At 47.5% G+C, this 20,201-nt stretch overlaps 11 protein-coding genes across 11 annotated transcripts; 3 read left to right on the top strand and 8 right to left on the bottom strand.

Moving 5' to 3' along the window:
* Positions 1-505: 505 nt before the first annotated feature.
* On the top strand, positions 506-910 carry N7455_009117 (uncharacterized protein; the record flags this gene model as incomplete). The annotated part of the gene is made up of 1 exon (XM_040958753.2): positions 506-910. The coding sequence occupies one exon, from the start codon at positions 506-508 to the stop codon at positions 908-910; it is 405 nt and encodes a 134-aa protein (XP_040810817.2).
* A 748-nt stretch (positions 911-1,658) lies between these two features.
* On the bottom strand, positions 1,659-2,814 carry N7455_009116 (uncharacterized protein; the record flags this gene model as incomplete). The annotated part of the gene is made up of 3 exons (XM_040958761.2): positions 1,659-2,313; positions 2,365-2,638; positions 2,694-2,814. 3 exons carry the CDS (start codon positions 2,812-2,814, stop codon positions 1,659-1,661), a joined length of 1,050 nt encoding a protein of 349 aa, XP_040810816.2.
* Positions 2,815-3,047: 233 nt separating this feature from the next.
* On the top strand, positions 3,048-4,065 carry N7455_009115 (proteasome regulatory particle base subunit RPN10; the record flags this gene model as incomplete). Its single annotated transcript, XM_040958808.2, has 4 exons — positions 3,048-3,073; positions 3,128-3,166; positions 3,224-3,443; positions 3,508-4,065. 4 exons carry the CDS (start codon positions 3,048-3,050, stop codon positions 4,063-4,065), a joined length of 843 nt encoding a protein of 280 aa, XP_040810764.2.
* Positions 4,066-4,306: 241 nt separating this feature from the next.
* Positions 4,307-4,878, bottom strand: N7455_009114 (trafficking protein particle complex subunit 4; the record flags this gene model as incomplete). The annotated part of the gene is made up of 2 exons (XM_040958750.2): positions 4,307-4,682; positions 4,739-4,878. The coding sequence occupies 2 exons, from the start codon at positions 4,876-4,878 to the stop codon at positions 4,307-4,309; spliced, it is 516 nt and encodes a 171-aa protein (XP_040810793.2).
* A 645-nt stretch (positions 4,879-5,523) lies between these two features.
* On the bottom strand, positions 5,524-7,079 carry N7455_009113 (ankyrin repeat domain-containing protein; the record flags this gene model as incomplete). The annotated part of the gene is made up of 2 exons (XM_065606083.1): positions 5,524-5,997; positions 6,042-7,079. 2 exons carry the CDS (start codon positions 7,077-7,079, stop codon positions 5,524-5,526), a joined length of 1,512 nt encoding a protein of 503 aa, XP_065461032.1.
* Positions 7,080-8,884: 1,805 nt separating this feature from the next.
* Positions 8,885-9,109, bottom strand: N7455_009112 (uncharacterized protein; the record flags this gene model as incomplete). The annotated part of the gene is made up of 1 exon (XM_065606082.1): positions 8,885-9,109. One exon carries the CDS (start codon positions 9,107-9,109, stop codon positions 8,885-8,887), a length of 225 nt encoding a protein of 74 aa, XP_065461031.1.
* Positions 9,110-9,854: 745 nt separating this feature from the next.
* N7455_009111 (uncharacterized protein) lies at positions 9,855-11,767 on the bottom strand (the record flags this gene model as incomplete). Its single annotated transcript, XM_040958815.2, has 8 exons — positions 9,855-10,131; positions 10,180-10,248; positions 10,299-10,307; positions 10,364-10,801; positions 10,858-11,007; positions 11,069-11,266; positions 11,330-11,502; positions 11,555-11,767. 8 exons carry the CDS (start codon positions 11,765-11,767, stop codon positions 9,855-9,857), a joined length of 1,527 nt encoding a protein of 508 aa, XP_040810834.2.
* A 460-nt stretch (positions 11,768-12,227) lies between these two features.
* On the top strand, positions 12,228-13,648 carry N7455_009110 (TauD/TfdA dioxygenase family protein; the record flags this gene model as incomplete). The annotated part of the gene is made up of 7 exons (XM_040958748.2): positions 12,228-12,279; positions 12,334-12,494; positions 12,553-12,674; positions 12,723-12,809; positions 12,882-12,942; positions 13,000-13,086; positions 13,139-13,648. 7 exons carry the CDS (start codon positions 12,228-12,230, stop codon positions 13,646-13,648), a joined length of 1,080 nt encoding a protein of 359 aa, XP_040810829.1.
* A 51-nt stretch (positions 13,649-13,699) lies between these two features.
* Positions 13,700-15,841, bottom strand: N7455_009109 (Zn(II)2Cys6 transcription factor; the record flags this gene model as incomplete). Its single annotated transcript, XM_040958806.2, has 2 exons — positions 13,700-13,959; positions 14,014-15,841. 2 exons carry the CDS (start codon positions 15,839-15,841, stop codon positions 13,700-13,702), a joined length of 2,088 nt encoding a protein of 695 aa, XP_040810869.2.
* Positions 15,842-16,018: 177 nt separating this feature from the next.
* On the bottom strand, positions 16,019-17,367 carry N7455_009108 (dihydrodipicolinate synthase family protein; the record flags this gene model as incomplete). The annotated part of the gene is made up of 8 exons (XM_040958722.2): positions 16,019-16,168; positions 16,229-16,339; positions 16,397-16,580; positions 16,635-16,739; positions 16,789-17,048; positions 17,104-17,165; positions 17,219-17,248; positions 17,301-17,367. 8 exons carry the CDS (start codon positions 17,365-17,367, stop codon positions 16,019-16,021), a joined length of 969 nt encoding a protein of 322 aa, XP_040810747.2.
* Positions 17,368-18,102: 735 nt separating this feature from the next.
* N7455_009107 (uncharacterized protein) lies at positions 18,103-20,036 on the bottom strand (the record flags this gene model as incomplete). Its single annotated transcript, XM_040958712.2, has 8 exons — positions 18,103-18,309; positions 18,361-18,486; positions 18,542-18,647; positions 18,699-18,920; positions 18,971-19,141; positions 19,201-19,679; positions 19,742-19,821; positions 19,871-20,036. 8 exons carry the CDS (start codon positions 20,034-20,036, stop codon positions 18,103-18,105), a joined length of 1,557 nt encoding a protein of 518 aa, XP_040810782.2.
* Positions 20,037-20,201: the final 165 nt, after the last annotated feature.

The raw sequence follows: 20,201 nt of genomic DNA, 5'->3' as shown, positions 1-20,201 counted from the left end.
ATACCCATACCTGTCCCTCTGGGCATAAATGTCCTGTTTTCTTTGCCATTCTCTCTCGCTTTTGATTTCTGAGCATGCTCATTCTTTTTTTGTGGGCCAGGCTACGGCTATACCTAGACCCTTTTTTTTCCTTTCTTCTTTGATTCTTCTCTCCCCTGGCCTTTTGCTTAACAAGAGCCAGGGAACTTTTATTTCCTTTCTTATTTGTTCAATCGACACGATTGCTATGATATCTGTGCTTGTAGTTGCCTGAGGGAGATATTTGTACTGTAGAGCCTTGCAGATTTGTGGATAAGTCCTGGATAATACACTCACTTCACATTTTCCCCACGAGATGTATATATATACAACCCTCTATACTTTGTTATGTACAGCTCAATCTAGCATTCTTCCAACCGATCCTCCTGGAACAGATACGAATCACCCATAGAACCAAACAGCCAAGTTTTAACTCTTCAAAGGCATCAAGATCATTCTCCTCTAATATAGGCCCATTCTGTAGGCTATGCCAACTGTCCGTCTGTCCAGCTCCGCTGGTCTCCAATGTCTCCCCTATCTTTCGTCAACTCCCAAAATCAATTATCATCGGGATACCATGCTCATCCAGCATGGTATTGGAAGGATTGATATCATTATGCACCAAGCCAAGAGGATGAAGGTGCTTGATCCCCTCGAAAATCCCGGAGTAGTTCTCTCTAAGAGAATCATCGACTTGCTCACGACCACTGGCCAGGAACTGATTCTTGTTCAGGTATCTAGGATTGAGGTTCCCGGACGAGGTTCCTTGTATCGTTTGAAGCAAAGACCAGTAGCTCGACCACTCTCCTCTCGAAGCAATATTCGGATGTGGATGTCTGCGAAGCACTTCACACACTTCAAGCTCGCGTTGAACATCGGCCCCCAGCTCTGAATACAGGAAATCGGTTAAGCCTGGCGCTTTCAGGTACTAGTCTTCCTGTGATGCCACAGCCCATGTTTCCTGGAATTTGGGGCCTCTTTCGTTTGTGTTGATTGGTCTCAATTTCTTAAACTGACCAATATCGGTAGGTTTCGATGATCGATCGTTCCATGTCCCGTAGCATACGATGCTGTCTTTTCGTACGACGAAATTCTTCCAACAAAACTTGCGTTAGCCGTCAACAGTTTCGAATGCCTCACTCTCCTGGATAATCTCCATTCTAGAAGGACTAAGGCTGGTGCTCTCGACATGGTGTGATGTCCATGTTATGACAGTTGGGGGGTACCTGGACAGGAGCCCTGGACGTGACATAAACCCACCGGAAGAGCAGTCCGGGGAGCAAAAGTAGTCCAATTAATTGGCGCCAGGGTGACAAGGGTGTCGTGTTTTCCCCTGACCTTGTTTCAGACTGGCTACACACGAACGGATGAACATCTGTGGACCGACTATGATATTCGTACGGCGAGGATTGATTTAAAAGAACTTCATTCAGATATCCCGGACAAAGCCATGAATGTATACCCCCATCCGAGAAGGAAAAACACCTATTATGATATCACGCCGAAGAATCAAACATGAAAGACAGCACCCAGGCTCAAATTGTTCATTGCAGAGTCTGCAATCACCCACGCTCAAAGAGACAGAATCCCAACCAACTCCAAAACAGCAGACACGTATCTATGCGTTCATGTAAAGAGTCTTAAATCCGCTTGCGAAGCGCTCGAGTCCGAGTCGCAGTTTCAGTCACAGCCGGAGCGGTAGTCTTGCGCATTGCAGCAGTAGTGGGGGCATTCTTGATAGCCATGGATGCCGCCTGCGCGCGAGAAGCTGGCCTCTTGGCAGCCGCAGTAGATGCCGTGGTGGCCTTTCTTGCGCCAGTACCAGTCCGTGTAGACTTGGTTACTGTTGTGCCCGAAGACGCAGTGGAACCTGTGCTATTCTTGCGCTCGCCCTGTCGGGTCGCCGGTCGCGACAAAGGTGACCGAATAGTCTTGGGTCCTGTAGCGGCACGGGTTGCAGTCCTCTGAGCCTGCGAAGGAGGCCGTTGGTCCTTGACGGCAGACACAGTGTGGCCGCGTGACCGCAACGGACTGGACGGTTTTAACGGTGAGGTAGGGCGAGCCAGATATGAGGGCTGACCCTTCTCGGGGGATGCACGGAAGGGCGAGTGAGGGTATGTTCGGGAATTGTTGGACTTGGGAGACAGAATGCGGTTCTCGTTGCCCCGTACTTCCTGAGATGCCATGCGCGAGGCCCCGCCTGGTCCGGCTGGCTTCACGCGACGCTTGGGGTTCTTGAGTTCGGGCTCGCGACCAGCAGGAGCATTCTCTTTGTCGGAGAAGTGACCATCGTGGCTACACATTTCGTCAGTCAGAGTTATAAATTGGGTTTGCGGTATATCGTACCTTCCCCTCCGAGCTCTACCGTCGCGTGTGATAGAGGTTTCTGGGTCTACGGAGATGCTTGTGATATTACGCGACACCTTGATGGGCGAGTATTTCCGAGAAGGCGATGCAACCTGTTGCTTGTTCGTGGCGGCATTGTGCTTTTCGAGGAGCTCGCCGATGTTGGCCTTGCGCAGCGAGACTGGGATCCGATTGACGCGTCGCTCAATGCGCGCCCGGAGGTCGTTTGCTTGTAGGGCATATTGAGCACGAAGCTTACGTGCCCGCCCAGTGACTGTGGCAAAAAAATTAGTGCTGTGTTCACTCTGTAAACCCACAATTCAACCCACTTTCAAGTTGTAGATTGTCCATCAGCGCCTGTTTCTGATGCTGCGTCAAGCGCATCTTTTTAGTAGGACTACCCGTTGGGGTGACGTCCATAGCGTCCGACTTGCGTTTAACAGCAGGCATTGTGTAGAGTTCAAGGGATATAGACTTGAGATGTGTCGAAGTACAAAGGGCTAAAGTTAAGGTGCGGAGCAAGGAGGACCACAACAAACAGCGTGATCGGGCGGAGAGAAGCGGCAGAATACAGAGCTTCCACCTCGCCTTCGTCATCCGTCTTCATCTCCCATACGCTGATCTCCTAATCACTTGCTGTTCTGCCCTTTTTTACATCGTTAATTCCTTTAGATTCCGCCATCATGACGCTGGAAGCTACTATGATCATGTCCGTCATTGTTCGTCCTCTATATTAGCTTACTCTGCTGACTCCAAGCTACAGTGTCGACAACAGCGAAAGCAGTCGCAATGGAGACTACACGTGAGTATATCCCATGGTACTATATTTGCATCTGTGGATGGCATCTAATGGTCACAGAACAACCCGGTGGCAATCTCAAGTCGATGCCGTTAGCATCATCCACAATGCAAAGATGCGTGTAAACGCCCAGTCAGCTGTCGGCCTTATGAGCATGGGCGGAAAGGGCCCCGAGGTGTTGTCAACCTTCACACCCGAGTTTGGCGCAATCCTCGCTGGTCTGCACCAAACAAAGATCCACGGCACATCTCATCTCAGCTCGACCATCCAGGTTGCAGCGGTACGTTCTTCCAGCCAATATCCGAGGCCCGGGCTCTCAATAACTAATATCCATGATATTTTAGTTGGCACTGAAGCACCGTATGGAAAAGTCCCAGCGTCAACGCATCATCGTATTCTCCTGCTCGCCCATCGAAGAAGATGAAAAGACCCTCGTGAAGCTCGCAAAGAAGATGAAGAAGAACAACGTGTCGATCGATGTGGTAGCTTTCGGAGATTTGGAATCCGATCAGACCAAGAAGCTCGAGGCTTTCGTTGAGAATGTCAAGAGCGGCGATGGTTCCCACCTCGCCATCATCCCACCTGGACCCCATCTTCTCAGCGATCAGCTGCAGCTGACCCCGATCCTAGCTGGTGAGGATGTCGAGGTCGGCGGAGGCGGCGGCAGCGGCGAGGGTGAGGCTGGTGGATTTGGATTTGATGACGCCGCCGAAAACGACCCCGAGCTGGCATTCGCCCTGCGTTTATCGATGGAGGACGAGAAGAACCGACAGGAGAAGGAGAAGCGCGATCGGGAAGAACAAGAGGGCAAGACGCAACTGGGCAATATCCCCGAGGAGGGCCATGGCGAGTCCAGCGGTAACAAAGATAAGAAGGACGAGGACAAGATGGACACCGCGTAAGGTCCGGATATTTGAATATGACTGTGATGCATACCCGGCGTTTACTTGTGCTTTTTGTCCTGTATTCTCGAGAGTCGACCTTCGGGTACGTTCTACAGTGTGTGCAAGGGCAATATATTATGTGATTTGGTATTATACGAGACGGAGTGATATCCGGACACAAGTACAGGAACAAAACGTATCTAGTTCGTAAAGTCATGATGTCTATCCCCTTTCTGCGTGGTCCCATAGTCGGTCGGGGCTATGCCCTCCCCCTCAACCACGCCCCCAGATGCCGATCGAATGCCTCACATCGCACTGGCATCTCAATCTGATAGAATGGATTCTTCATCACATAGTCCGCATAGAGCTCGTAGATTTTCTGGATGATTGTGTCCACGCTACCAGTCAAGGGGTCTGTGAACAACAAGAATTTTGTCCCCGTCAGGGTCTGGAAACAGGTCAATCGGAACTTGTCGGTCTCGAGGTAATCCAAGCCGGAGACTGGTACACCGGGGTTTGGGTAGGAGTAACCGGACGCCGTAGGAGGAGTGGTTCCCGTTGAAGAGGTTGCGGGGGAGGGAGCTGGTTGGGCGATGGGGATTTTCGGTGTGATAGAGCGAGTAATGGCGTGAACACTATAGAATCCAAGTCAGGTGGCTGTTCCAGGGGAGTCGTGATATTGGCAGCTTACCCATGAAAGGTGCCAGCTAGGACGAGGTAGTCATTTGTGGAGAGGTTGCGCAGGCCAGACTGGAACTCGCGCTGGTAGATCAGACCACCGGCTTTGTTGATAATGATCAGGGAGAAGACGCCCCTAGTGTTGGAAGGCATGTTAGTTGCTGTGCGATTCAATGAACAGATGGAGCGTACATGGTGAGTGTGGCGCTGGTACGGACAGCGTGGCCGGAGAAGTAAGGGGCGGAGAGCGCTATTGATGTGCCTCAATGTGTTCCGGTCAATTGTGTGGATGAGCTGTATAATCGAAGTTGTTTAAATCGCTAAAAGTAGGTGTTGACATGGAGTTCGCGGGGATTGGAGAAGGAGGTTGTTGATTCCGCGTCGATAAGCGGGGACAACCCCAATCGGGGTCGGTTGTGGTCTACTTTGTATACCTAGGTATATTTTATAAATGCAATATTTGAGATATTCAGATTTAATACATGTCAAATAGGAAGGTTATTTAACTAAATGGCTAAGTTGTACCTGGTGGTTGGTATTAGGGCATATTCTTGACCTTCTGCTGGAAATATATACTGAGTGCATGGGCATAAAATTCAGCATTTGTCAATGAAAATATTCTCAAAACATATTTAAACCGATTAGAACTTACATATATAGTGGCCTTAGCTCAATAAAAATCCAATACACAAGCCAATCTGAGTATATTTCCCCTTGTTGGAGTTTTAGCTAGAATATAGGTGGTCGTTTAGCAAGTTGTCTAAAATCAAGAGAGTGCTTAATCTATGCCAAGTTAATTCAAGAACATTCAAATATCCGAATATCGGGCACTCTAGGCCTCTTTACCCCGCAATCATACAGCAACTTTGCAATATATGCATGGCGAAGCTCTATTGCATATGATAAAGGAGTACGATGCTCCAAATCCGAGGCTTCGATTTCTACATTCGGAACATTCAAAATTTCGGACACAATGCCGACCAAGCCCTTGATAGTCGCGATATGTAGAGGAGTCCTCCGCTGTGAGTTACGTCTATCCACAGATATCTCGTCAAGGCGGATAAGAGAGCGGACCACGTCGAGATAGCCGTTCTCGACTGCGTAATGCAGGGGTATACATGCTTGATCATCGGCCAATCGAGGTTGTGCGCCGTAATGCAACAAAAGGCGGACTGTTCCTAGGTCACCCTTCAGAGTAGCTATGTGTAACGGCGTCTGGCCACGAAGGTCCTTCTGGTTGGCGGCCTCTGGTGCCTCCAGGAGGAGGAAGTGCTTGAGAAATATATGTTCACTTCTCGGGGTGTCTGGCCATGTACGTCACGGGACTTCGCATTTATCTTTCCAGAGTCAAGGAAGAACTTGGTAAGATATCCATCACCAGCCTCGGCGACCAAATGGAGCGGATCATACATGAGTGTTGTGTTATCATCGAGGTAGGGTGTTCTGACAGGATCGAACATGAGTTGGATGATGGCCCTGTTCCCGCGGATTGCTGCTGCGTGAATGATACTCCACACCTCTGGGTTTGAAGTGATATTGACTGGACTGGATGCAAAAATGCCAACTAGCGCCTCATTATCATTGATTACGGCCAAACGTAGGATCTTGAGGGCAAATTGAGAGACTCGGGCATTCAATACTTGGACAGCTTGTGGTAGAAGCTCAATGATTAAGGGATTGGCTTTTTTAGAGACTGATTTGAAGTCCAAATAGGCTTGCACCACAGGAAGATTCCGTCTCTCAAATGCAAGAACTAGTGGTGTTTTCATGTCGACATCTCGAGCCGCCACATTGATATTATCGGACTGAAGGAGACATAGAACTGAGCCTTTGAACGAGCCCATCGTAGCCAAGTATAGTGCTATTCGCCCATTCCTGTCTAAAGGAGAATTGACGGGCACGTTGGATGAACTCAAAACGTGTTCAATCGCATCATCGCAACCGGTTTGCACAGCACGCAAAATAAGCAAAGTCGCATCTTCATCGATTATAATGGGAGACACTCTACCTTGGCTGCACAGTTTTCGAAACAAAGCATCCAGTGACATTTCAAATGGGAGGGATCGAGCAACGTGAAATGACCAATGGGCATTTGCATAGTCCCGAAACTTGAATTGGTTCTCGGATTTGAACCGAAGTCGATTTGCCTCGGCAAGGACCCCGGCCATGTCAAAATCGGAAGTTCCATGATCTCGAAGAAACTTCAAAGCAAGATTAGTGGCTTTTGACGAGAACTGCGATAAGTGAATAGCTTGGTTTAAGACTTGTCCTGCCTTGATATCAGGAATGGCCCCTCGCACCAGCTGATGATCGAATACCCAATAATTGAGGTAGGTGATAATGATACCGGACATCCTATCATGAGCGGATTTCTCAGCTATTGAATGATTCCCATTCAATATGCAATCATTTTGGGTTTCAACAAGCCCACCAAGAAGATATTGCTTCACACTATGGTGTACAAGGCGTAGAGCCAACTCCTCTTCATCGATGCATACAAGACTTCCACAACATGCCAAAATCTTCATTATGTTGTTCAGAAGACGTGAAGGTTCCCAGTTTGTATCACCGGGAAGTACACTCAACGCTTCCCGTAGTTCGTCCACCGTGAGTGGACGTTGAGCTACAGAGAGCAATTCCAATATCGGCCGTTGGTAAGAAGGTGACGATCCGGTCTTCTCTGACATCTAGAGAATACGCTCAAATGTTTCGGGAAGACCTTTTGGGAGGTTCTCAAGCGCCAAACGAATTGCGTTATCGGTTTCCATAGAGCACAGAGACTCTATTTGAAGAACTTCCCAGAGAAACATCCCTTGCGAGTCTGTTTGGAGAGCAAGTCGTATGTCAGAAAGCAATGTGATATCATGAACAACAAGCTTCCTAGACTCCACGCATCTCATCAACTCTTGTGCAACGAAGGTTTCGATTTCACATGTATTATCGGGCATGGGGGTGATCGTAGTACCCATGCTCGGTTTGATTTTCAGCGGACTATTTGGGTCATGGCGAAGTGTGATGCAGATGGATAGTGTAAGTGTCTGTTGTAGTCATGAGAGATGCCGAAGTAGTGTATCCCTCTCAGTTTCTTCGAGCTCATCAAATCCGTCGATAAGTACAAATGCTCGCTCGCCAGTGGAATTACTCAATTTGAGTAACTGAAGAATCTTTGTAAATCGGTCCAGATGGGTGCTTTTTTCAAGTCTTTCGCACTGCTCAAGAATGGCTGGTTCCATAGTCGAATCAAAAGACCTGCTAAGTAACTGTCGGGCTATGGGGCCAATGATGGTCTCGGCTTTCAAGCTTTCAGAAATATCATGACGTGAGAAAAAGAATGCAACTGCCGTATCTCGCGCCCAAAGACATAAATCATCGACCATATTAGCAAGCATGACAGACTTGCCCGCCCCAAGCTTTCCCGAGTAGATGAGCGTGTTGGAGTCTGGCCTCTGCCTCCACATCAAGGAATCCTGACAGTGAGAAAAGAGACTTGTATTACCTGCCTTTCGGATCTGTTTCCACGTTGTCAGATGATCAAATTCGGAGCAGAAATCTAGGATTCGCCATTGAGCATCATTGCTGTGTTGCTTTGACGTAGCTTTAAAGAACTTGGTAGAGATTTCTCTGAACTGATGGTTCATCCTAGCTTTGTCTCCAACCTGAGTCGCTAACAAAACCCTCACTTCGTCCTTGATTGCATTCCCCCAAGAGTCAAGGTCTGCGCGGTACTTTTTGTTTTGAGATTAGAGTCGGACAGGGATGAGCCAACCTTCCCTAAAGTTGTTTTTCTTGTAAATTTCAGAATATCATGGCAGAGGTGAACTGCCACAATAAAGTACTCGTCAAGTGATATTCGTAAATCGCGAGAACGGGGATATAACAGGGCTAAGTTTTCAAAGCGCGGAGCAGATCGACCGATATTCATAATGAGGGTTGACATACTCTTTAAATAGGAGGATTTTGTGGTCAGCAGCTGTCAATATACCCATGTCACTTTAGAATCATATCTTAGGCAAAGGTGTCTCCATGACGCGAATTCCGATACTTACTAGCAAAGACGTACGGAATACCGTCCAAATGCCACAAGCGACAAGGTTTTGTGAGCCTCCAACGATTATATCACCTAGGGCAGTGAATTGTTGAACAGCTTGTGCCATGTTTACTAGTCTCGGCCCAAAGCAGCGCCCCACTTGGCGCAAGATCTATCAAACTCGGCGGTGAGACGCATGGCATCTTGCCTCTTTGGAAGTGATGTGAGGACACTCGATTTATCTTCCCGAAAAACAGCTTTCTGCTCGGTCGAAAGGTCCGCTTCAAAATCCGAACCGGCGTGGGCTAATCGAATGTCAGGCTTCAGCTGGGCAGCGGATGCGAGTGCGAGAGCCATAATGGAAATGACTGCTTTAGTCAAAGACTTGAAAATATTTGTTGGAAGGCAATATGCCAAACCGGGAGGGTTGTGTTCCTTTTAGGACTAGGACCTTGGACTTTCTCACCCGGGTGCCCGAGGACGCGTTGAGGATGAATTTACTAGCGCCATCGATGTGTCGTCCACTTATGCAGGCGCTTATATAATGGTGCTTTGGCGGAATCTGATTTGTTTAGAGTCTGTCACGGCAGATTTCTTGAGTGCATCTGAGCAGTTATTAATGCTTGCACACGCCCAAAGGGTGGAAACACCAATCAGTCTCGTAAAGACACAAGGGTGATGAGGTAGGATGAAGGCAATAGCGCCACATAAACAAAACAGATGGGATGAATGACTGGAAATTCCAACAAAAGTAAAAGAAAAAGGACAAAAATCCACACATAGCCAGCTTTCGCAGGGCTGTCTCTGTAACTATAGGAGGGTGTAGTTAGTTATAGGAGGCTGTGTACATGTCTTTCCCTTTCCGTTTAAGTGCTCATCTCTTGCCGCTTTTTGATCACGGAGTAAAGCTGAGCACGTCCTTGAGTACCCTTAATCACGGACCATTATATAATAACGTGATCTCAGGTGCCCAGCCCTGGGGGTGCCAGGTGCTCACTAAGCATCACCTATTTCCACTTAGCAGAGTCATGCTTCCTATACATACATCAGTAATTTAAATTGTAATATTAAAGTCAGTATTCATTGCAACTAATCAAAATCATCAGGTAGTGTACTTGAATCCCACATTCTCCTTGTCCGTCATATCCAACCAGTCATGGTCAGCAGCCATGCGAGCTTCGATAGCCTCTGCGCGCTTCTTATTGCTCATGTGGCAGACTACACCATATGCTGTGATAGCAAACATCGCAACGATATAGCATATAATCATTGCCACAGTTCCACCAGTATATTCGGGAGCTTGATCTGCCCGGAATGTTTGAGGTCCGATGATGTTTCCGGTGGCCCAGGCAATGTAAAACCAGGCGTAGAGTGTGATTCTAAAATATTGTCAGACGGGGACTTATGTGTGTTAGGGGGCATCCTACTTTTTTGTGTGACCTGCAACATTAGCCTGGTATACCGAAACCAAGGTGACATAAGGGGCCCAGTACGTGCTTGAAGAAGTTAGCAAAAGCGACGCACTCTGGAAATTATGTTGACTTACTACAAGATGCTGTAAAGGGTTGATGTTAGTATGAGTAGGCGATTCAAGGGACTAGGAAAACTTACTATAGCCCAACGAGCTGACCGGCAAGATTCGTTCGCGGTAGTGCATAACAAAGCACAGCACCAAAAAGTGGCAGAAGAATAGAGACGGTCACGATTGCCGTACGATATCGTCTTGTAGTAGCAGCCAGATAAGAGAGACCGATTCCAGACAAAGTACTCATAGCACCAGGAGGCATAGCGAGCAACGATGTCTGAAGGGAGTCGAAGCCAAGCCCGGAAATGATGAGCGTGTTGAAGGTTGTCAACCCGCCATTTGGCACCTGCAAAGCAGCAATAGCAATCCAAATCAACCATGTCTTGACATCGAAGATAGCCTCCCAGACTTGGTCCATCTTGAAAGTCTTAGACTCGATACCGGTGTTATCGGCCGCTTTGCGTTGGATGACGATGTACTTTTCCCGGGGGGTAAGGAATTTGGCTTCTAGGGGGTTGTTTGGCCTATCGAACTTGTCAGTCATTTCTTTTTCTATTCTTCGATGAAATTGGCATCGTACAGTACGAAATACACCACGACAGATGTGACGATGGTTAGACCTCCCACTAGAAGGAAGATAATCTTCCATCTTTCGTATGGGCCTTTGTAATACCCGACGACCCAAGCGACGAAGCCATTAATAATGGGCGCAACCACGTTCAGGATAATGCTGTATTATCACGTCAGGATATCATGTTACTGTTATTGGTCAGGAATGGGTCATCCATTACCTGTTTCTCTTTGGTTGTTCCTCGGGTCGATACCACATTGAGACAACCAATGTGACAGCTGGGATCAACAGAGATTCACAACCACCCAAAAGAAACCTGCACGCAAAAAGGCCACCGAAGCTGGTGCATGCCGCCATGCACATCTCTAGAATACCCCAGCAGAGAACATTGAAAGCGAAGAATGGCACGGCAGGAACCCTAAGTGAGTTAGACACAAGCTGGCCCTGAGTTTTGGAATAAAAACACCGCAGGGTGTCTTACCTTTGCAAACAGTAGGCCAAAGGGCCCATGAATACCAGTCCGCCGAAGAATGGTGCTGATCCAACCCATGAATACTGATCTCCAGTAAGATTCAGATCCGTTTTGATGTTGTAAACTGCAGCTGCCGATATGGCAGTTTTATCAAGACCTGATAGAGTGGCACAAATGAATAGCTATTCCATATTAGTATTGAAAGATATTGGGAAATAGTAAAGAGCTTCGTACCGTGGGGATAAGTCTCCAATCAATTCTGCGGATCAACTTTCGTTCTTCCTCGGCAGACCAGCTTTCACCATCCATTTGATCTGCATAGTCGCTGACGATCTGTGCGGCAATATCAACATCTTTGTTTCGTCCAGCCTTAATGGCTTTGACAGCCGCGTCGGCTGTAACACCGCCCTTAGCCTCATCACTGATGGTGACTTGATCAGCAGCCATCTTCAAAATCCGCAATGTTTCACTCAAATGGCTGTAGTATTATCCAGTGAAGATCCTGGAGTTACCCATGGCCTGGTAATATATGCAATATATGCAATATTCATCTTACGTTTTAAGTATTGGTTATCGGTAGCTTCTTTCGATATAAGATTAAGGTCACTATCTCGGCTAACCTTGGAATGCCTGGGGCTGATTGCCTGTGGACCCCCCTTATCAACCGCTATCGATCCACAGATAAGAAGGTGGGGGCCCACGTGGGGCTGATTTTGAGTTGGCCGCGCGGGCAACTATTCTATCACACGATAATGTATGAGACCATCCATCAGAAGGCTCGGAATGACCTGAGTTTGGAGCCACGGTAGTTATTTTAGCTGTTTTATAATCATCGCGTTGAACGCATCTCTCAAAATTAAAGCCATCAAATTCAAATTTCTCCTGTCTATTGCATCGTTCCGTCAAAATGGTATCAGAGACAGTTGAAGCCAAGGGGCCACTCTACCCAGATTACCTGCGTAAGTCTCGTGTCCGAATATAATCAAAGTTTTATGAACTCACAAGAATCATAGCCTTCTATGACCCCCTCGAAAAGGTCGAGATGGTGGGCTCGTTCGAGCACGATGACCCAGGCCACCGAGCTGATCCATCATTCCCAAATCTTCTGGAGAAAGCGACTAATGTCCTGGAATTGAGCCCTCATTGTGGAACAGAGCTGCAGGGAGTTCAGATTGTGAGATCTTCTGCCCCTACAAAAAAGAAACAGAAACGTCTAATGTATACAAATCTAGTCGGAGCTTTCAAAACAGGGCTTAGATGAATTGGCCCTCATGGTCGCAGAACGCGGATGTTTAGTATTCAGGGACCAAGATTTCACAAATCTGGGGTTTGAAAAGCAAAAGAAGATCGCCTCGTGAGTTGAGTTGGTCAATGAACCCTTCAAATTCTAACATATTTATAGTCATTTTGGCCCCCTTCACAAACACGGTTGGATGCCTCATCCTAAAAATGGCCCCGAGGAGTTTGTCATCGTATATGACTCTAAGGAGTAAGTCCTCCAGGGCTATATGTACAAACTATCTTTCTGCTCCGTACCTAACACACCATTTCCACCAAATAGTGACTTGCGTATTCGCAAATCTTGGGCAAGAAAAAGCCCAATTCAATTTCACGTCGATCAGGTAATATCTACTGCCTAACACTCATAACGAACGAGAACTCACATTTCCCTTCAATAGTCTCCTGAGTCTCAGCCTCCTGGTGCGACATTCTTTTGCATGCTCGAGTCCCCCCCAGGAGCGGGAGGAGATACGATCATTTCAAACGTAAGTCTCGATTCAGAAGGCAAGCAAGCTTCAGCTAACAAATTCCCTGAAGATGACCCGCGCATTTGACCGCCTTTCCCCTTCATTCCGCAAGCGACTTGAAGGCCTCAAAGCCGTTCACACCACAGCAAACCCAATCATGCGTGAGATCCGCGACAACGGCGCGGAGTCAGTCTTGCGTCGCCCGATAACTCGAACCATCCACCCAGTTGTCGTCGTTCACCCCGTCACCAAAAAGAAAGCTCTATTTGTAAACTCCTCTTACACCCAAAGTATCGTTGGTTGGGATGAGGAAGAATCAGACTACATGCTGAAGTTTCTGTTCGACCATATCAATCGCGGCCATGATTTCTGCTGTCGCGTGCGATATGAGCCCGGTACAGTGGTTATCTGGGATCAGAGGGTGACGCAGCATTCGCAAACCTTGGATTATTCCGCTGGTTCTCGACGACATGCTTTCCGGTTGACCCCGCTGGCTAATGTGCCGATTCCGAGTTTGTTTGAGGGGGATGATGGAGAGTGTGCCAAAGATGAAGGGAGGATGATGCTTAACCTGTGCTAGTTCTGTTTGAATATTTGGAATTATTATTTATTATATTATAATCCACAGTTTCTATGTCCCGTTTCCCATTAGAGTCTCTACTTTGATAAATCCGAGGTTTGTTAAGCCTTTGACCCCGGCGGCTCCATTTGCTGAGATGCGCGTTGCCCAGCGCCATCTCCGAATCCAGTCTTGAAGTTCAGTATGTTCTTTCTCAAATGTGTATTTCGAAAATTCCGCCATTGATTGACTTTCAGCCTGATTGGGTGGTGTGACGACTTGTAGAAGATGCACCATGAAGGAACCAGCGATTGCAAAATTAGGTCGACTCCCTGGTAGATTCGTTAGATTTGGAGTTCTTCGCTGTAAAAGTCAAATATACTCACAACTATGCCAAAATGCATTCCACTGAGCTCCAGTGAGCCTTTCGACGAACTCAACAAATTCCTTTACACATAGCAACGCCCCTGTGACAACTGCTTTGGCGCCCTCGTAGGTCGCATCTGGCTCTTCTTTGTTGACCTTGATGATTGTCGGCCATCGATCTAATGGTCGTAACAAAGCGCGGAGAAGAGCCACATGCGTGACGATGTATGAAAGATAAAGTGATCCATTCCCATCGAGGTCTTCGCCAGAAACGACTGCATTAGAGACCGGTTTCAGATTGCTCGGCAAATTGTCGCGCCAGTCTTTAAGCCTCACGCGCATGGGGCGTGCCAGGTCCAAGGAGTATTGGAGGTCATTGGATGTCTTCCCGATAGCCTTCACCGAATAGAAGGACCTTTGAATGTCCGAAAGTATCGTCGACAAATTCGACAAATGATAAATGTGACTCTGCGTATCCGGAGAGTCAGACAGGGCATCTTGTATATCTTCTTGCATGAGCATGGAAACGTCGTAATCGTCATCACCTAAGTGGCTAGGCATTCCTCGTGCGAGGGCGACCCACTTCTCCATGGCATAGAGACCCCACCAGAGTCGACGCCGAAGCCTCTTCTCCCATGCTGGAATAGAGGTCCATGATTCTGCATCGCGATGAAGACCGATAGTCTGTGCAACGGCCAGAGAGGTGGACATGAGTGTCCACGCAAAAGCGGTATCGGAGAGATACATATTCGTAGGAAGTCGCTGTTGAAGAAGGAGACAGGCTTGAAGTGTGGCGAGAGAAGGTGCGTGAAGCTCCTGCGATATACAAAGCCAGCAAAGCCGGTATAATTTCTCGCTAGAAGGCGGGTTTAAAAGCAATGTGTAGAGGCTATCGTCATACATGACGAATGGAAGTGCGGTTGCGCAGATTGCTGTCAATAATGCCAGGGGCATTTTGTTCAACTCGTTTGGTGATGATGGAATTTGATGACTGGATAGAATGGGAAAGTAAGGGTCGACGTAGCGCGAATATAATTTGATGAGATGCCACGCCGCAGTGGAATCCATCATAGCCCATAGACGAGGCCACCCATTTTCCGTAAGTTGTGGATCGAGTTTTGGCTCTGCCTTTTCCAGAAGGGAGTGGTCGGTAATACCAAAAACGGTAGGTGGAGAGAAGTCAACAGTTGCCCTCTCTTTCTGACCTGGGTTGTGCATGATTCGATATTTCAAGCCATTCACCTTTGGCAATGAGAGATTCTGGTCATTGTATTGCTGGTGGCTCAAGATATGGATATCTGACACTCCTGTGGGGCCAATATAGAAGCTAAATGCCTCTGGAATAAATTCAAGTGAATCAACTTGAGAAGGCGAGTCTCTGGGTGCTGGTCGTTTTTGACCTGGTGGAGATCTTCCCGGACTGGATGAGAGGCTGCTTCGCGAGTCAAGCCTCGCTGTACCATCTTGGCTGAGAGACGAGTGGCTTGTTCTGGGGCTTGTTGGCTCGAACTCTTGAATAGGATCCAGAAGGCTCCCCTTTGGTGATAATGCTTCATCACTTTGCCCAACATTTGGTCGGGTCTCGGTTAAAAGATCCAACCACCCGCCAGACTGCTCACAAGTTTCAAAAGGTTCGGTTTGTTCGCATAATCTAGCCCTCTTTCGCGGTCCTGGGCCCTCTTCAAACGTGCATTGTTGATCTTTGTTGGTGCATCGAAGGCATGGCGGTCCATTGGGCATATCACAAGCGACTTTACGCCGGCGACAAGCGTCGCAAGGCCGACATTTTCTAGACTTGTACAAACGACCATTCAGAATCGGAGCAGAAGCAGAAGTAGAAAAGTCCATTATCAGATGAAGCTATAGGAAAAATAAAGAAGAGAAAGAAACGAAGTAGTAAAATGGGGGTCTTATCTCCCGCACAGTCATCGGCTTATCAAGCGGGGCCCCCCGGGGCGAATGTCCACTTTTACCCTTCTCATCCTTTCATCCTTTCATCCTTGACTTTGTTACTGCTTACTCCTTTCACAATGTTGCTTCCAGGTCCAACAATGCTTTCAGATGCAGACTCGATAGAGTCGCGTCCGCCACTTGGTCATCCATCGGCAACAGTGGCAACCGGGGTCTATCGCCGTACCCAAAGTGTCGATGCAACAGCTTCTTCATCCCCGCAATCTGCAGTTATCTCAGTATTTGCATGCGAAAGTATCATTTTTTTCACCGGAATCCACTTACCCCAATCTTCAGCGCCACACCATCGGCAAGAGCAATCAAGTTTTGTAGCTCAGTCGCTTGTTTGCTAGACCCGCTGTCTTGGCACAGATTCCACAGTTTCACGCATGATTTCTAATCGCTTGTCAGCCAGTTCCCCATTTTATTTTCCAGTCAATTGCAAGCTCATACCGGTGCTATGTTTGGCAGACCACTGATGGCACCCGCGGATCCAACAGAAATGGATGGCAGCAAAAAGTCAATAAATCCGTCGATGGCCCGAAAGGGGGTCGCTGACGATCGAGGGAAAGCGCTCTGGAATTCTGGTGTCGAAACTTGAGCCATGATTCGAGTCAATTTGCCGACATTGGCGCATCTGCAGGGCTACGTTAGCCAATTTGATTGCGAGTTGAAGAATATAGAAACGAACGTCAGTTTCACGCCACAAATGTTAGCAGAGGACTGGATTATCTGGACAATCAAATCGCTATCCATGTCAACTCCTCCTGATACGGCGGGGAAATTGTATATGATGCTGCAAGATGTTAGGGACCTGCCATTCTAAGGGCTGGGGTGATACATACACTGGCAACGGCGAGGCTTCTGCGATATCCACGAAAAACTTCTTGATCGATGAGGTATCTGCCAAGAGGGCTCCGGCATAGTACCCTGGTGGGATAATCATCACATAATCTGCGCCGGCTTCTGCAGCATCTTTGCAAAGTTGAATCGACTCGCGAGTACTAGCCCCTCCCGCCCCTGCGATGATTGGAACATCCTGCAGATTGACCTCATCGAGAGCGACACGAGCAGACCGAATAATGGTCTTCTTCTCTTCTCGGTTCTGCAAGGATATAATCCGTTAGCTTTGGAGACTTTTGGAATAAAAGTGTTCTTACCAGATGTATAGCCTCGCCCATAGACCCAGAAACTACAGGAATGGTTCCCGCACTCGCAATGACTTTTCAACCTCGTTAATATTTGGTACAGCTCTATGGGTTTCCATATTCCTACATTTCACATGGCTCTGGAAAGCCTCAATATCTTTATGTCGCATTAGCTTCACTGTAATTCCACCAAAGCATATCAGTCTTACCTATATCCTCATTCTCGCGGAAGAAACACGGCGAAGGCGTATAAATTCCGGTAGGCAGTGGCCGCATGTTTGGTGGCTGATGTTCTGATACTCAAAGGTGACAAAGTATTGGGAAATCTTCGACCAAGCAGAATATTGATTCTGTTCCTTTTCTCTTCAAATCCTTTTTGACATCGAAATTAATATCATATCTAATCATTATATCCGAATAAAGCCGATAAAGGTGCGGCAAAGATAGGAGATCCTGGGCGCGGCGGGTCTGACCTCATCTCCCCGCGCAGCTTATCGAATCGATAGGTGACCTTGGGGCTCGGGACATTCCGAGGATCATTGCCCAGAACACCGTTATCTATGTGAGTACCTGGTGTCCTTTGGCGTTGATTTACAAAGGGAATCCCAATGATCTAAAACGCGAGCTACTAGGGAACTTGGTGGGATAAGCGCGAAGAATGTGCTGAATGTAACGACTGCCCTCGCCGTGCCTCCTCGTTCCGGCCCTTTTGCTATTGTGATATCTGATGTCTCGCTTATGATGCCGCATGATATTACCTAAAAGCTCTTTTATTACGGTTCTATGGTTAGAGATTGGGATTTGAGGGTGGTATCGACGGAGGTATTCAGTAGACAGGAAATGGTCAGGGTTGAAGGTATATTTACTTCTGGGCTATTAGGATAAAAAATAGCACTTCATGGGCAAATATCCATGGATGTATATGTACTAGCTTAGTGCACATCGGCTTTAGGAATTTCCTAGAAAAAGGCCCCAGAGATCCAAGAATTTATGGTCAAAATCTGGGAAATATTATAGCACAAATTGGAACAACGGGCTGTCCTCACCCATCTCTCCGAGCTCCTCGGTAGTGTACGTTCTCTCAATCTCGGCAACGTCCAATCCACCCCGTCGCTTGTTTTCCTTGCGCATTAAATACCAATGTACAGTAGCAGGGATCATAGCTCCCAGCACAGTTGCGCCGACTGAGAAGCCAAATCCAAGGGTATAAGTAGGTGCCTAGGATATGTTAGGCAATTTCTTGATTCCCGAGTTTCTAGACCAACTGACCTCGCTAGAAATATAGATATTAGACCCAATACTACCACCGCCAACGCTACCGAGAAGCATCAGAAGACCAATAGCAGCAGCTCGTTTGGATGAGTTCGTAATGTTAGAAGCTGTCCAAGCGCCGACCTGAATTGAATGGTCAGTCAAGGTTCTAAAGTTGAGTTTCACAGATAGAGCGTACAATAGGAGCTTGCGCCGAGTATCCAGCTGCAGCTAAGAAGATAGCAAAGTAGCTCACGCCGGGGATAGAAGGGTGGTGAACTGTTATCCACAAAATAATGATACCACTAAATTGTTTCAGTCAGTGCGGGCATTCATTTTGGTAGAGAGCAACTTACATCAGACCCAGGGTATACGCACCCATAATGCAGAAATACCGTCGCTGTGTTTGATCACTGATATAACCAACGGCAACACAAACGCACGTGGCAAAGATGTAAGGGGGCGTGGTCATGACTTGCGCTTTCACCGCAGTGTATCCCAAGTTTGCAACCATTGTGGGCAGAGTGTAAGACAGGGAGTATGTAGGTACGGAACCACCCCACCAGAACAGCATCATCCTGAAGGCAAATCAGTTATGAGCGGTCAGGAAGACTCGAAATGGACGTACATGAAATATGTTTTTCGATCCTTTGCAGCTGCAATAACATCACTCCAGCGGAAGGTATAAGTGGAGGATACAGGGCCATTGGCGTATTTGACACGAAGAGAAGCATATTCAAGTTCCTCAGCAGTAAGCCAATTGGTACCTTTGCCAGCCTGATATTGATGAGGAAACGCTCTGTCACCGACCAATTAGTCTATTTTCCGACGAAAGGAACGAGTTTTGGGGGATCCCACGGCAAACAGAACAGGCAAGAAAGCCCGGCAAATATGGTGATGCATCCTTCAATAAGGAAGAGCCACCTCCAGGCTCTCCAGCCAAGGTTCCCATCAAGTGATCCGACTCCGTAGGCAATGACTCCACCAAAGGCACCTGCCGTTGTGTTGGCACCGTAGAAAATAGCCATTCGCGTGCCGATCTCTTTCGGTGTATACCACATGGAGAGAATGAAGTAAGCACCTGGGTAAAGTCCAGCCTCAGCTATTCCTAGCATCAGACGGATAACGACAAATCCAGCGTAAGAGCTCGCTTGTGAGGTGAGAGTTGTGATGAGTCCCCATGCACACACGATGAATGGAAACCATATTTTAGGACCGAGTCTTCGAAGCATGATGTTCGATACTGGCTCAGCGAGCCCGTAGGTGAAGAAAAAGTACATCAGAGCCAGATTATACTGGGTACCACTCATCCCGAGGTCCTCAAGGAGGCCGAATAACTATACATCGAAATATTTAGACTTTTTTGAATGAGATCTAAAGGATATATATGCTTGCTTACCTTGGCATTTCCTGCGTTAGATTTATCCAGCGAGCACATCAAGTATAGAAAACTCAGGGTTGGCAGCAGGCGTAGGTCCACTGAGTTGAAAGTTAGGAAACGGAAATTTGATCGTTGCATTAATCATACATTTTCGGATAAGCTTCTTCCTTGAAGCTCCGCTGAACACATTTTCCAGGCGAAGAAAGCGCCCATACTCCGTTGCCGAGCCTGCATCGGTCACAGTAGTGACTACATCGCCTTTCTTCTCCGTGTCAGTCATGGACGATGGCGGCGAAGAATCAGTCGATTCCATAGTGAAATATATCAGGAACTAGTTTTTACCTCGACTCTGACATTATCTATTGCGAGGGAGATGGAACTTAAAGAGATCTTGAACTTGATATCTCCTAGGGAGAAAGTGAATGGTTGGATTTGATACTGTACACAAGGATTCGGGGGTTGTCCTATCTAACATACA

The sequence above is a fragment of the Penicillium solitum genome (assembly GCF_028829755.1).
Source record: "Penicillium solitum strain IBT 25940 chromosome Unknown utg000005l_segment0_segment0, whole genome shotgun sequence".
NCBI lineage: Eukaryota > Fungi > Ascomycota > Eurotiomycetes > Eurotiales > Aspergillaceae > Penicillium > Penicillium solitum.
Note: the sequence above shows the minus strand (reverse complement) of the source record. Positions and strands in the feature narration are given on the sequence as shown.